Source organism: Triticum dicoccoides, chromosome 4A, assembly GCF_002162155.2.
Source record: "Triticum dicoccoides isolate Atlit2015 ecotype Zavitan chromosome 4A, WEW_v2.0, whole genome shotgun sequence".
In the NCBI taxonomy this organism is placed as follows: Eukaryota; Viridiplantae; Streptophyta; class Magnoliopsida; order Poales; family Poaceae; genus Triticum; species Triticum dicoccoides.
Window position 1 is genome coordinate 25,661,547 of NC_041386.1, and position 11,227 is coordinate 25,672,773.

The 11,227-nt window shown below is 43.4% G+C and overlaps 1 protein-coding gene and 1 long non-coding RNA gene across 3 annotated transcripts in view; one reads left to right on the forward strand and one right to left on the reverse strand.

Annotated features, from left to right (window-relative positions):
• The first annotated feature begins 2,049 nt into the window (after window positions 1-2,049).
• The window catches only part of LOC119284720, a 12,585-nt gene continuing 3,407 nt past the window's right edge, over window positions 2,050-11,227 (forward strand). Inside the window, exons 1-6 of the long non-coding RNA XR_005139181.1 lie at window positions 2,050-2,578; window positions 7,950-8,022; window positions 9,113-9,262; window positions 9,510-9,553; window positions 9,771-9,905; window positions 10,592-10,657. This is a non-coding gene — a long non-coding RNA (uncharacterized LOC119284720). The remainder of the gene's footprint in view (window positions 2,579-7,949; window positions 8,023-9,112; window positions 9,263-9,509; window positions 9,554-9,770; window positions 9,906-10,591; window positions 10,658-11,227) is intronic.
• Window positions 2,811-7,119, reverse strand: LOC119284718 (protein FAR1-RELATED SEQUENCE 5-like). Of its 2 annotated transcripts, XM_037563877.1 has the most exons (7): window positions 6,968-7,119; window positions 6,730-6,873; window positions 5,699-5,962; window positions 4,818-5,508; window positions 4,239-4,696; window positions 3,849-4,136; window positions 2,811-3,743 (listed from the first exon to the last, which is right to left on the reverse strand). In XM_037563877.1, exons 3-7 carry the CDS (start codon window positions 5,723-5,725, stop codon window positions 3,084-3,086), a joined length of 2,124 nt encoding a protein of 707 aa, XP_037419774.1. In that variant the 5' UTR covers window positions 5,726-5,962; window positions 6,730-6,873; window positions 6,968-7,119; the 3' UTR covers window positions 2,811-3,083. The 2 variants fall into 2 exon arrangements, with proteins under 2 accessions (XP_037419774.1, XP_037419775.1); XM_037563878.1 differs by lacking the exon at window positions 6,968-7,119 and having other exon boundaries at window positions 6,730-6,935.

The window sequence follows — 11,227 nt, forward strand, 5'->3', positions numbered from 1 at the left end:
CATATATTGACCTGCTCCGTCCACACGGGTCCCTGTGCCTCGAATTGTTTTTTAACCTAGTGGGTGCCGGTGTGTCCACGCATGCGTCAAGCCATGTCCATAAGCCGAAGCCCCGATTGGTTTATTCACCCCACCTCACCGAACAAATGAGAGAGCGCCACCTAACCGCATTTATTGTTATTAACTACAAATATACCCATCGATAATCACACTATGCTAACACCATAAGCATGCAATGGAGAGTTGATTTTTTTTGTTGGCACATGTACAAGTAATTACCCAATTTTTTTTCAAACAGTAACACGCGACAGATAGGTCACACAAATCATGCTAAAGAAAATGTTCCAAATTAATCTTTAAGCACGGGAACTGATACATTTTCTTGCAATCTCCGCAACTGATACATTTTTTTGCTCTAACTAATCTAGATCTTGGCACGCTTGCATGGAGGGCTTTCAGCGTCATCTTCTTCACCACCGTCGTCGCAAGGCCCAGTCGCTGACATGTGGTCCCCATCAGCCAGCGCGCATGCAACGCTTTCCTTTGCATGTGCCATGCAAGGATCGAAGTCTGCTGTCTCGTCTTCGATCAAGCACAACGACAGCTGCATGGTAAGATCCACCGGCTCACAATGCAGTTGTAAACCCGGTTAGATATTTTTGCATTCGGAGCTCTCACAAGCATAATGCTTATAGCGGAATAAAAATGCAAAATAAAGAATCACTCACAGATGGCACGTTCTCTTGATGATTTTTTTGATCCATCGGCATCGCTGGCCCTTGTCCAATAACGCTATCCTGCAATTAGCAACCAGATGGAGTTCAGAATGATATCTCTAACAAAAAAATGAACTCTTTTGTTAATGCTAAGTCTGAACAAAAAACAAACAACCTCATCACTGGCTATTTCTATGTCCGACGACGGATCATGGAACACGAGATCATCGAGACCTACGGCAACACTAGCGACCTGGTGATGCATAGGGAGAACATATTAGAAGACCAAATCATTTCTAAGGACTGAGACGGTAAGTTTTAATAGCGAGATACATGCTCTAACCTGCACCCCACCAAGTGTCAATGTTGAGCCGGATGCCTCCGTGAGCTGGGAAGCTGGGGAACCCGTGCTGCTGGCATCACTGCTGGGCGCCATCCCCTACTCACTGATAGAATGATTTTTTGGAGTGTCCGCGCCATGTCCATAAATAGAGGACCCAAAATTTTGGTTTCCCTCCAAAACAATGGTTCAAATTTCGAAAAAAACCAGCTACGTATCATATCTACTTTTGATTTTGAAATCTACGACACCAGATGAACCACGCATTGCATATACAATGGCTACTGCCTATACGAAAGCTAGCACGTTTGGTCATGTCCATTAATTGTAGCACAGATGGGCGGAGTGGTGCACTTGTCCACTAATCTTGTCAACCACTTGCCCGGTTGGCCCGCAGATGAACCGGCATGATGAGTTCAAAGAAAAAGGTTTTGGGAGCAGTGCTTCCATCACCAGTCATTTCAGAGCATGCCCAAGCTTGTGTTCTCGCGCCCCCCTCCTCCTCTCGTCATCCAATCCACCCACACCCCACACCCCCCACTCCCACCCCCACCCATACCAGACCGTGAGTCGCACACCCAAAAGCACGGCGCCATGTGCTGGGAAAAAAACTTGTGCAAAAATATTCTTATCAGTCCTAAGCAGCTCTCTGATTGTACACCTGCGCAAGGCAGAGCTCGCGTGCTACCCACTGGCGCCTGGGTGCACAGTGCAATGGAGCACTCTACTGCAAGCTACTAACTAGCCTTTGTCACTTGAAAAGACGACAGCAGCGACATCAGCGCCGTCCTCATTGTACAATTTCTTGACTTCGGTCTTCATGGTGGTACATGGGTTAGACTGAAGCTGTCACAAGCAGAACTTGGCAGCTTAGGCCTTCCACTATGTGCCCGGTGCTAAATTTCTAAAAAGTATGCCACGTATACATCTATGTCAGACAAAAAACTTTAGGCACCGCTCTCACAACGTTGATAATTTGGCATCGGTGGAAGACTGGCCCACATATGTCTTCCTCGCATGCAACTCTCTCCATCTACTCTGCAGGCAAAAAAATCCCCATTCTCCTCCAAAGCAATTTGCGCAGATCCGTTTCATCCCTCATCTCCTCTTCCCGATTCGATGTTCAATTCACTAGATCCATGTCATATGGAGGTTGTGGGGCAGATGAATTGAGGCGAGGCATCGCGGGGTGGAGGAATTGAGGCGAGGCATCACGGGGCGGAGGTAGTGAACAGGCGACCTCGCGATGGAGGTAGCTGGCGACCTGCCGCGACGGTGGTAGCAGGCAACCCTGGCTCGTGGCTAGAGGACGGAGGTCGCATCCAAATGGTGGTGGTTGCGATCCGTCGCCAGCAACCTCCATTGCGAGCTCGCAGCCGAAGGTCGCCGCAGCGGCGGCGATGAAGTCAGCTGGAAGGCGATGGGGAGAAGCCGACGGGGAGCGCAGGAAGGTCATGCAAGTCCACCTCGGTCCCAATGGCGGTAGAGTGCTCACCGGAGATGATGTGGTGAAGCAGAAGAGGTACACTTCGTGGCTGTTGGTTCGCGCGCGAGAAGAACGATATATGGATTTTTTATTGCGTCGGTGAATTTGGCATCGGAGCAGCTACTTGCTCCGGTTCCCAGAAAATTTCTTATGGCACCGAGTGGGCTATGGAGAGCACCGGTGCCAAATGACCCAAAACTGAATTTGTCATCACTTTTGGCCTACATAGTGGAGGGCCTTACACATGCCCCTTGAACCAAGCAATAGATGACATTACTTGCGCCATTTTACTGATTTGTAAGAGCAAAAAAACCAAGCCTTGACAGAGGCAACTTTTTAGTTTGTTTCTTGGCTTGAACACAGACCACTTCAAATAATAAAGGAAATTTACCTAACCCCACATAAGGAAGACATGATCGTGCCCACATTACATGAAAGTTGACGAACCACAATTTTTCAACGGTTACATGCAACGAAAGAAATTTGTCCCACATTCGATGCAATTTAAAAAACTCTCTATATCCTGAGGAACTCTTAATGACTACAGGAAGTTTGGCTCAAATGGGCCGGATTTATTAGTGCCACAATTGTTGCGCCGATGTCCAACAACACCATAGTTCGTGCATTTCGACAACTTCCTTGGAGCCTTAGGTAAATCACCTCGCTGCGGACAAGTTGTACATTTGTGCCCTTGTTCTCTGCAGATCGTGCAAAAACGCGACCTCTTAAGTTGTTGCTCATACGGAGCCTTGTCCCTGCTTGTCGTTGGCCTTCCCCTTTGCCTCTTCTTCTCATTCAACCCAACAGCTGAGCAACTAGATTCACCATCAACTTTATTTGTTTGCAGCACAACATTGCCACCCACATATGCATGTTCTTTTTCGGCTAGAGTCCGTTGTTGTTTCTCTCTCTCTGCAAGCCCCATTCCATCTTTATCAACACTAAGTGGAAGCAGAGTCGCATGCACCTCCTTCATCATGGCCATGAAAACATCATAGCACTTGACATTGCTGTCGCCAAGCATAACACACTCCAGCGCTTTCATGTACATGGTGTGGTGCCTGAATGTATCGCTGGCTGGAGGCCCTCTGTCTCTCTGATACCTAACCAGATGCTCAGGAAGAATGTCCCGAGCATCTCTCGTCCATCTCTTAAGTATGTGTTTCGGTGGTATTTTTTGCAAACGGAAGTGCACCATCACCTGTATCATGGTGGAACAAATCATGTCATATGATTTTTTTGCATGTGGGATATCAAACATGACAACGGAACTTAATTACACAATAACTTTGAACAAAGAGCTCACCTGCAGTGCATGGCAGCACACTAGCCCAGCATGCTCAAAGTACCCGCACTCGCAACTGAAAAAACTCTCATCTTCATTCACTTCTATCTTGAATTCAACTTTGCTCCACCTCTCCCTGTTTGTCGCTTCTACACGGGTAGACTTGTAAATCCTCCTAGGCAACACCTCATCCAACACATGTGCCCCACATTTATACAATTCTTCGCCAAAATTTTCAAACATAGCTCTGGTGTACACCTTGCTAGCATGTTTCTCTATTGGAAGGTTCACCCTAAGAGGCACGCCGCTCTATCATCAGAAGCACAAGTTTGTCGAAATGATCAAGGGGAGGAACAATAATAGTTTTAGGAGGTTGATCGCAAGGAGACAAAAAAACTGCAGCACACTCACCAGGGATGTCCTCTTCTCTTGATAACTCTCTTCCGCTTCTCTATCAAATTGCAATTTCTGAAACTGCTTCAAAAACAGATGCATTGGGCACCCTGGCGGCACGTAACCCTTCAAAAGATGGTTTGCGCTCTCACTCCGTTGAGTGCTTGTCATCCTAGCACATAACACCCCTCGGAAATACGGCTTTGCCCATTTATGCCTCACCTCATATATCTGCGTCAAGAATGGATGCTTCCTCAGCGAGTACTTCTCCAACATCTGGTCCCATCCAGCCTCAAATTCTTCTTCAGTTATCATGTGATGGACAAGCTTGTGGAACTCCAGTTTGAAATCGCTGTTCTTGCTCCAGAGAACACCCATGGATTCCTTAGCCTTTTTCAAAACATGCCATTTGCACCAACGGTGCACTGTGTTTGGCAGCTCTGCTTCAATAGCAAGCTCCATAGACCGTGCTTGATCTGCATTTTCATATAGAAGCAAAAACAAATGAAAAAATGATCAGATCAGGCAACGTGCTGGTTACTATAACGCTAAAAGAATGTTGTTATGAAATGGAATTATGGTGTTATGCACACAAACCTGTAAGTATTGTCTGCGGATGTTTGCCACCCACCATGCAGACAAACTCCCTGAATATCCATTTGAATGTTTCCTCTTTCTTGTCTCTCATCATGGCTCCACCGAATATTATGCTTTGGAAGTGGTTGTTGACGCCAACAAACAGGCCAAACGGCATATCATACAGGTTTGTCCTGTATGTAGTATCAAATGTTATTGCATCTCCAAAATACCTATACTGATCGCACCCTCTACTTGTCACCCACATTAATGTCCTTATGCGGCTCTCCTCGCTGACCTGCACTGTGTAGTTGAACTCTGGATCATCAGCTTTCATATCCGCAAGCATGTTCATCGTTTTGACCGCATCAAGATCCGATTGCTCCTTGTTGAGCTTCCTGCACAATGTTTTCAGAGACCTTTTTGTAAATGGCACATTCTCCGCAGCACCAAAGAAGCTACCAACAATGCTGAAAACCTTCCCAAGGGAAACATTGTTGTCCCTCAACTGCTTCACAAGATCCTTGGTGTATCTATCTATATGCCTGTGCGACTTCCAATGCATTTTCTGGCCACATGTAATAGAGAGCGGATGGTTGTGCCCTGATTTGTGCTCTGATATGTACCAACCAGCATCCTTGGATCTCGGTAGCCTTATCATTGCACTGCAACCACATCTTGACGAACGGTTGTTCTCTTTTAATGGGGAACCCTACAGAAAGAAAAATAGCCATCAACCACAATTTTCATCAAGACTTGTCTACATCCTACTACACTCCCTCCGGCTCAAATAATTTTTCTCAAAGATGCATGCTAACTACAGTTCAGATATTAATGAAACTAGCTTGATACAAGACTATTATACCAGAGGCATGGAAAATTTATTTTTCCCGCACACATACCGCACAGGCACACACAATCTCTTGCATACATCGTACTCTTTGCACATTTAGCCTGCTCTTTGCCAACCGTATACCAAAACCAGTCTCCCATGAATAAAGGTTGTAGAATTCATAAGCCTCGTCCAGTGAGTCAAATTCTGTGCCAATCTTTGGATTGATGACATGCCCTTCACGATTTTCAGCATAAGCACGGACAGACGACTCAAGAGCTGTTTCCTGTCAGGGTTCATCTCCCTCTCTTCAGGCGCCTTCCCTAGCCTCACCCTGAAACGGTATGTCGCACCAAAAACAAACAGTTAGCAATTAGACACATTTTTTTATTCAAACCACCAATATCCATCTCTAATTACAAACTGTACATTTCCACAACCATAACCATTATTTTTCTGCACGAAACTAAATGAACATTTAGTTATTTTTCTAGACTAAACAGAACATCATATTATACAAACCCAAACAGACATTCTTTATGTATGCATCCGGGGAGCTACTGATCCAACTATCTCTCCCTTAATTATGAAACCCAAACGTTAAGCTCACACATAGATTTCCCGCTGTCAGGTAACTTTTTACCATTTTTCATCATGTAAATCATGAAAAAACACATCTAATTACATGATCAAAAATAGCATACCCCTAAAACCAATGAACAGCCTGCTAAAATCCACCAGATCATCCTAAAAGTCCAGTAAGGGCAGGCAATTTTTTCTTACATGCGCTAGCAGTCTAAGTAATACTGGAATCCAAATTAATACACAGCAGATGACTATCCAAAAATACTTTATGGGATAGAGTGCTATGTGCCACTCTGAAATCTAAAAACGTGAAAGTGAACACCACGAAAAATTTGCCCTCTGCGTCAGATATGAGCAGAACAGAACGACACACCTACTCCATACAATGAACTAGTTGAAAATGCTGCTGACAAAAACGCATCCCTTGGTCGTACAACCAATTTTTTTGCGAGATTCATCCCCAAATCTAAAACACATGGTAATGAAGCATGGTGGGGGAACAGAAACAAGACTGACCTCCTCGTCCAGCCGCTGGTAGCTTCAGAACACAGCTCGTATCTCTGCCCATCTCCACCAATCGGTTCTTCGTCACCCTTCTCGAGCTCTAGAGCTGGGGCAGTCATGGAATCTTGGGACTCCATCGGGAACACACCACAATTCCTGCAGTCCAGGATATCGCCGTCAGTGGATGGATTTGCAAATAAAATGGGGGCAGTGATCAGGGGGCATAGAGATCTGGAAAAACAAAACATACCCACTGAGCTCTAGTGCGTCTGTCGACATTTCGCCATTGGGGAATCGTCGCCGCCGTGCCCGTTTGGAATAAGAGAGCCGCCGCCGATGCAAGCTCTCTGTTTCTGTGGACGAGAGGATAATGCCGATGAAAACTGCTCGCATGGATCTACCTGCTCCACATGTCCCCGGGCCCATAAACCTGTTCTGTTTCGAAAAGTCCATAGTGTACCAAAATGCCGGCCCAGCCAAATGAGTTGTCCAGCAGGCCGGGGGACAGGAATCGGTGAGGGGCCGAACAGCATACGCCTACGTGATACTAGCTGTATCACGGACCGTATTTCAAAACATAGGCCTACCACACAGCTGGACTGAGGTGACTGATACGCAATCCCAAAGCCCATTCCAACGCACAAGATTGCGGCGTGCCTGTAGGCCGGCCTCCAAAATCCCGCACCCCTTCTAAAGCGAGTATACAAGGAGTAAGAAAGGCGTGATGGGAATCCAAAGGGAAGCAAACGAGGGTGATTGAAACTGCAGTTGGACGGCGTTCAGGGTCACACATACACATGATTTTTTATTTGCTATTTGAAACTGCAGTTTGAAACCGAATCTCTTTTGCTATTTGAAACTGTAGTTTTTTTAAGGGCCACACATACACATGATTGTGACTGACCAATTTTGTGTGTCCTTTTCATGCCCAGAGTATTGCAGGTTGCACTGCTCGCTTGAACCAGCATTACCTTCGAAACCGAATCGAGTTAACAGTAGATCCAAAATGTTTTTTCTGTCATTTGGTTTGTCAAAATGGTGTTTGTTCACACACTGTCGGATGCTTAGTTAAGTTAAAACAATAATGTTGTATGAGTATAAGTAATAATACTAATGCGCTTTCACTCATGCTACGACCCCAGTAACAACTCTCTGAGATGGTTGTGCTCAAATTTATAGTTCCTGGTTAATGTTTTTTATCTTTTTACTTTATGTTGGTTTGTTTCTTTCAGTTTGTAAGTGCCCTTGGAATCCTGTTCACTGTTGGAAACTGCTGGACCTTGCTGTTGTTGATTGGTTCATAAGGTAAACTACGCCCTGCTTTATTTTTTGTTACTTGTTATGTGTTGATATCTATTATTCTTCATCTAATATCCATTTTTTGTCCTTTGTTTGGTGTGTGTTGGTGGTTTTGGGGTTGTTCCTTAATCATTACAACCAAGGCATATTAGAATTTCTTTGAAAATATCCTATACTTTGAAGTGGTTGTGCTCATCACATAGCTTAGTTTAATTTGTTGTGATGATTTGTGCTTCCTGTGAGAGTAATACTGAAGCTTAACTTCATGAGAGAAAGGAAAACGCTTGGGAATTTAAAAGTTTATATGAGCTTTTTGTCGTTATTCCTGGTGCCATTGCTGATGTAAGCTTCGTCGGCTCTTTATATTTTTATGAGCATGATGTATGTGCTTTCTGTGAGAGTAAGGTAGTAATACAACACAAGATGATGTTGCCTGCCGCTGCGTATCCGCTGTTTGGGAGTGAGGTGGTAAAAACTCCATATTTCCGACATCAGAAGGAAATCATAAAAAGAGTATACATGCACTTGCTCGACTAACAAAGCTGGTACCTAAGAGCAGGTCTGGTTCATGCTTTAGGGAGGTTAAATAAATTTCAGTCAGACGCAAAGTAATTTCTAGCATTGTTGCATTTGACCATCAGTAGATCATCATATATAACAGGACTATAGAACAAAGTACAGAAAATCATAACTTTTAGAACTGATTGTATTTCTGATTCGGTGGCTTCGCTACCGTTTTAGCTTAATGACATCTTCCAGTTCCCAGCTATGCAAGTCTAATATATTTGCATATGTTAGGTATAACACACGTATGACCCTATTTTGATACGCTATCCCACTTATGCATGTTAGCAATTTTTTGGAAGTTAGGTCATTAGAGTTACCAATCTGTCTTGATTCTGTAAGATTCATGGATCGATTTGAGCCGGCGAGCCACTTGGTTAGTTCATATCTCCTTGTGAATCTTAAGACACTGGCTGAGCCCTGTGCGTTGAGAGCGTACCAGTTTTGGTTAGTTCATATCTCCTATGCTTTGCTGGTTCTTATGCATGCACCCAGTTGGTCTATGTAATGATTCTTCCCTCTCCTTGTGAAGCTTGAAGGTTTTAGATGCACTGTCGTCATAAAATATGGTCCCTGGGGAGTCATGGAGGTTTGTTTCCTGCAATAGACGTGGCAAAAAATATCTGCCACATGGAGATGGCTGCTGCTGCACTGCATGTGGATACAGAGGAAAGAAGTTCAGGTATCTTTAACCATCACAACTTACTTCCCTTCTTTCTTTGGCTCACAATTTGATATAATGATTGGCCTCACTGTGTTGCCACCTAATTAATTAGGTTCAAACTGTGTGTCCCTTGCATTGGCATCTACTATATATATTGAAAGTAGTTCTATTTATCTTTGCACCTTGATATATTTTCTAAAACCACTTCTTATGCTTCTATTTGTATATATGACATTTTCTGTGTTTTTCTCATGTTGATGTGCAGGCAAAATTCCGTTAGGCTTTGCTCTACTCTTAGTTACCATGAGAGTAAGTAACCAACACTTGCTTACTTCCTAATACTGACTATGCGCTCAGTAGTATTTTGATTACTCATGTCTTGAATAAAATTCTGAATATAATAGCTCATGTCTTCTTATGCTTTTGTTTGATTATGATAAGAAAAGAAGAAATACTTTGATACATGATAGATATACATGAGCACATACTCGTGAATTTTCTATTAAATTTGTCCACTTGATTGCAGTTTCATCAATCGCTCTACATGGTGTCGTGCTTACTCTCGACATGCAATGGATTCAAGGATGCGTAGGGAGCTTTTCTCAACCACATAGCGACAAATGCACGAGCATTACGGTCTATAGTGTCACCGGCATGCAAGGTATATCAGGAACCATTAATCGGTCCTGCTCTACTTTTTTTGATCTGGGCAACTTGGATTCACAAATGTACGTTATTGCTGGTTGGTGGCTTGCTTGCAATATGCGTGGGTACCTTTAGACAAGAATGTATGCAGTTTATTGGGTATCACATGAGGAAATTTAAAAATGCCTAATTTACTGATATTTGTGTGGTTTCCCAATGATCATACTCTTTATGGAAAGCTATATCTTTTAACCCTTTATTCATCCTGGAGCTTTATCAACGTCGGGCCTTGAATTGGCTTTTTTGTAGAACATATTCATTTGGCTTGAAAATATATCTGTAGTGACATGCTATTGTTAGCAATCATCCACTTCCGCTACACTCCTGTGATAAATAAATTAGCCTATCAAACATGCATTGTTTTATGTGTTGTCTGCCCCTCTTCGATTACGCCATTCTGTTGTACTGAATAATTTTTCACCTGTTGCAATGGTGTGTCTGAATTATTCATATCCTTTCCTAAGGTTAACTCATGTTTATTCTGGTTCGATTGATAGGAACATTATTGCTCAGATGGTTATTTGTTCCTAGGATTTTGATTTCTCAGTTTCCTCTTTCTCCTCTTCTTTATCATTTTTCTTAGGTTCATGTTAACTGATTAACAGTATGTGGTTTCTTTACTATCTATATATTGTTTTGCAGTTGCTAATCTCCATTGGATCGCTGTGTGGGGTTGCACATAGTGGTTGTGGCAAGTGGCATTGATAGGTACAGTTTTGTTCTCTTCTTCTTCCTATCTATGTGCAAGAAGAATATAGGATGTTGCTTGGTTGACTATATGTTGTTTGAATTAAAGTACAAAGTCCATTTTGAAAAGTGTGGTTATCCACGTCGTTAGTCAGTCAAACAAACATGTTTCTCGGTATCCATGAGAAAATAAGTTTGTAGGTGCTGGGTGGATGTGCCCATTTTTTGTGCAGTCTACGTAAACAGATAAAGAAGAACTTAACTTAGTTGGCACATGGATCCTAATCAGACGGTTGCGGGCTGTCGAGGGATACTGCATCAATGGCTAAAACAATTCGGGTGACGTGGCTTCACGAGAAGCCATGAAAATCAGCTAGTGGGGTGCCCCTATTTAGATATAGAAGATTTGTCCCCCCCCCCCCTCACACGCACAATCCTCATCTCCGATTGGATGCCATCTTTTAAGAGCACAGGATACAATATAAGAAAAGTTAATAACATTGACTGCTAAAATTTGGACAATTAGAGCCTAACTGAATTAGTTGAATTTAGAATTTCTGATATGGATAAGCATATACAGATAGAGGATCA

Coding starts and splice junctions, on each gene's coding strand:
- LOC119284718 (XM_037563877.1), bottom strand. CDS start 5,725: ATGCAAGAGATTGTGTGTGCCTGTGCG. Junction 5,509..5,698: donor AGATTGTGTGTGCCTGTGCG/GTATGTGTGCGG, acceptor TTCTTTCTGTAG/GGTTCCCCATTAAAAGAGAA. Junction 4,137..4,238: donor AAGAGAAGAGGACATCCCTG/GTGAGTGTGCTG, acceptor TTCTGATGATAG/AGCGGCGTGCCTCTTAGGGT.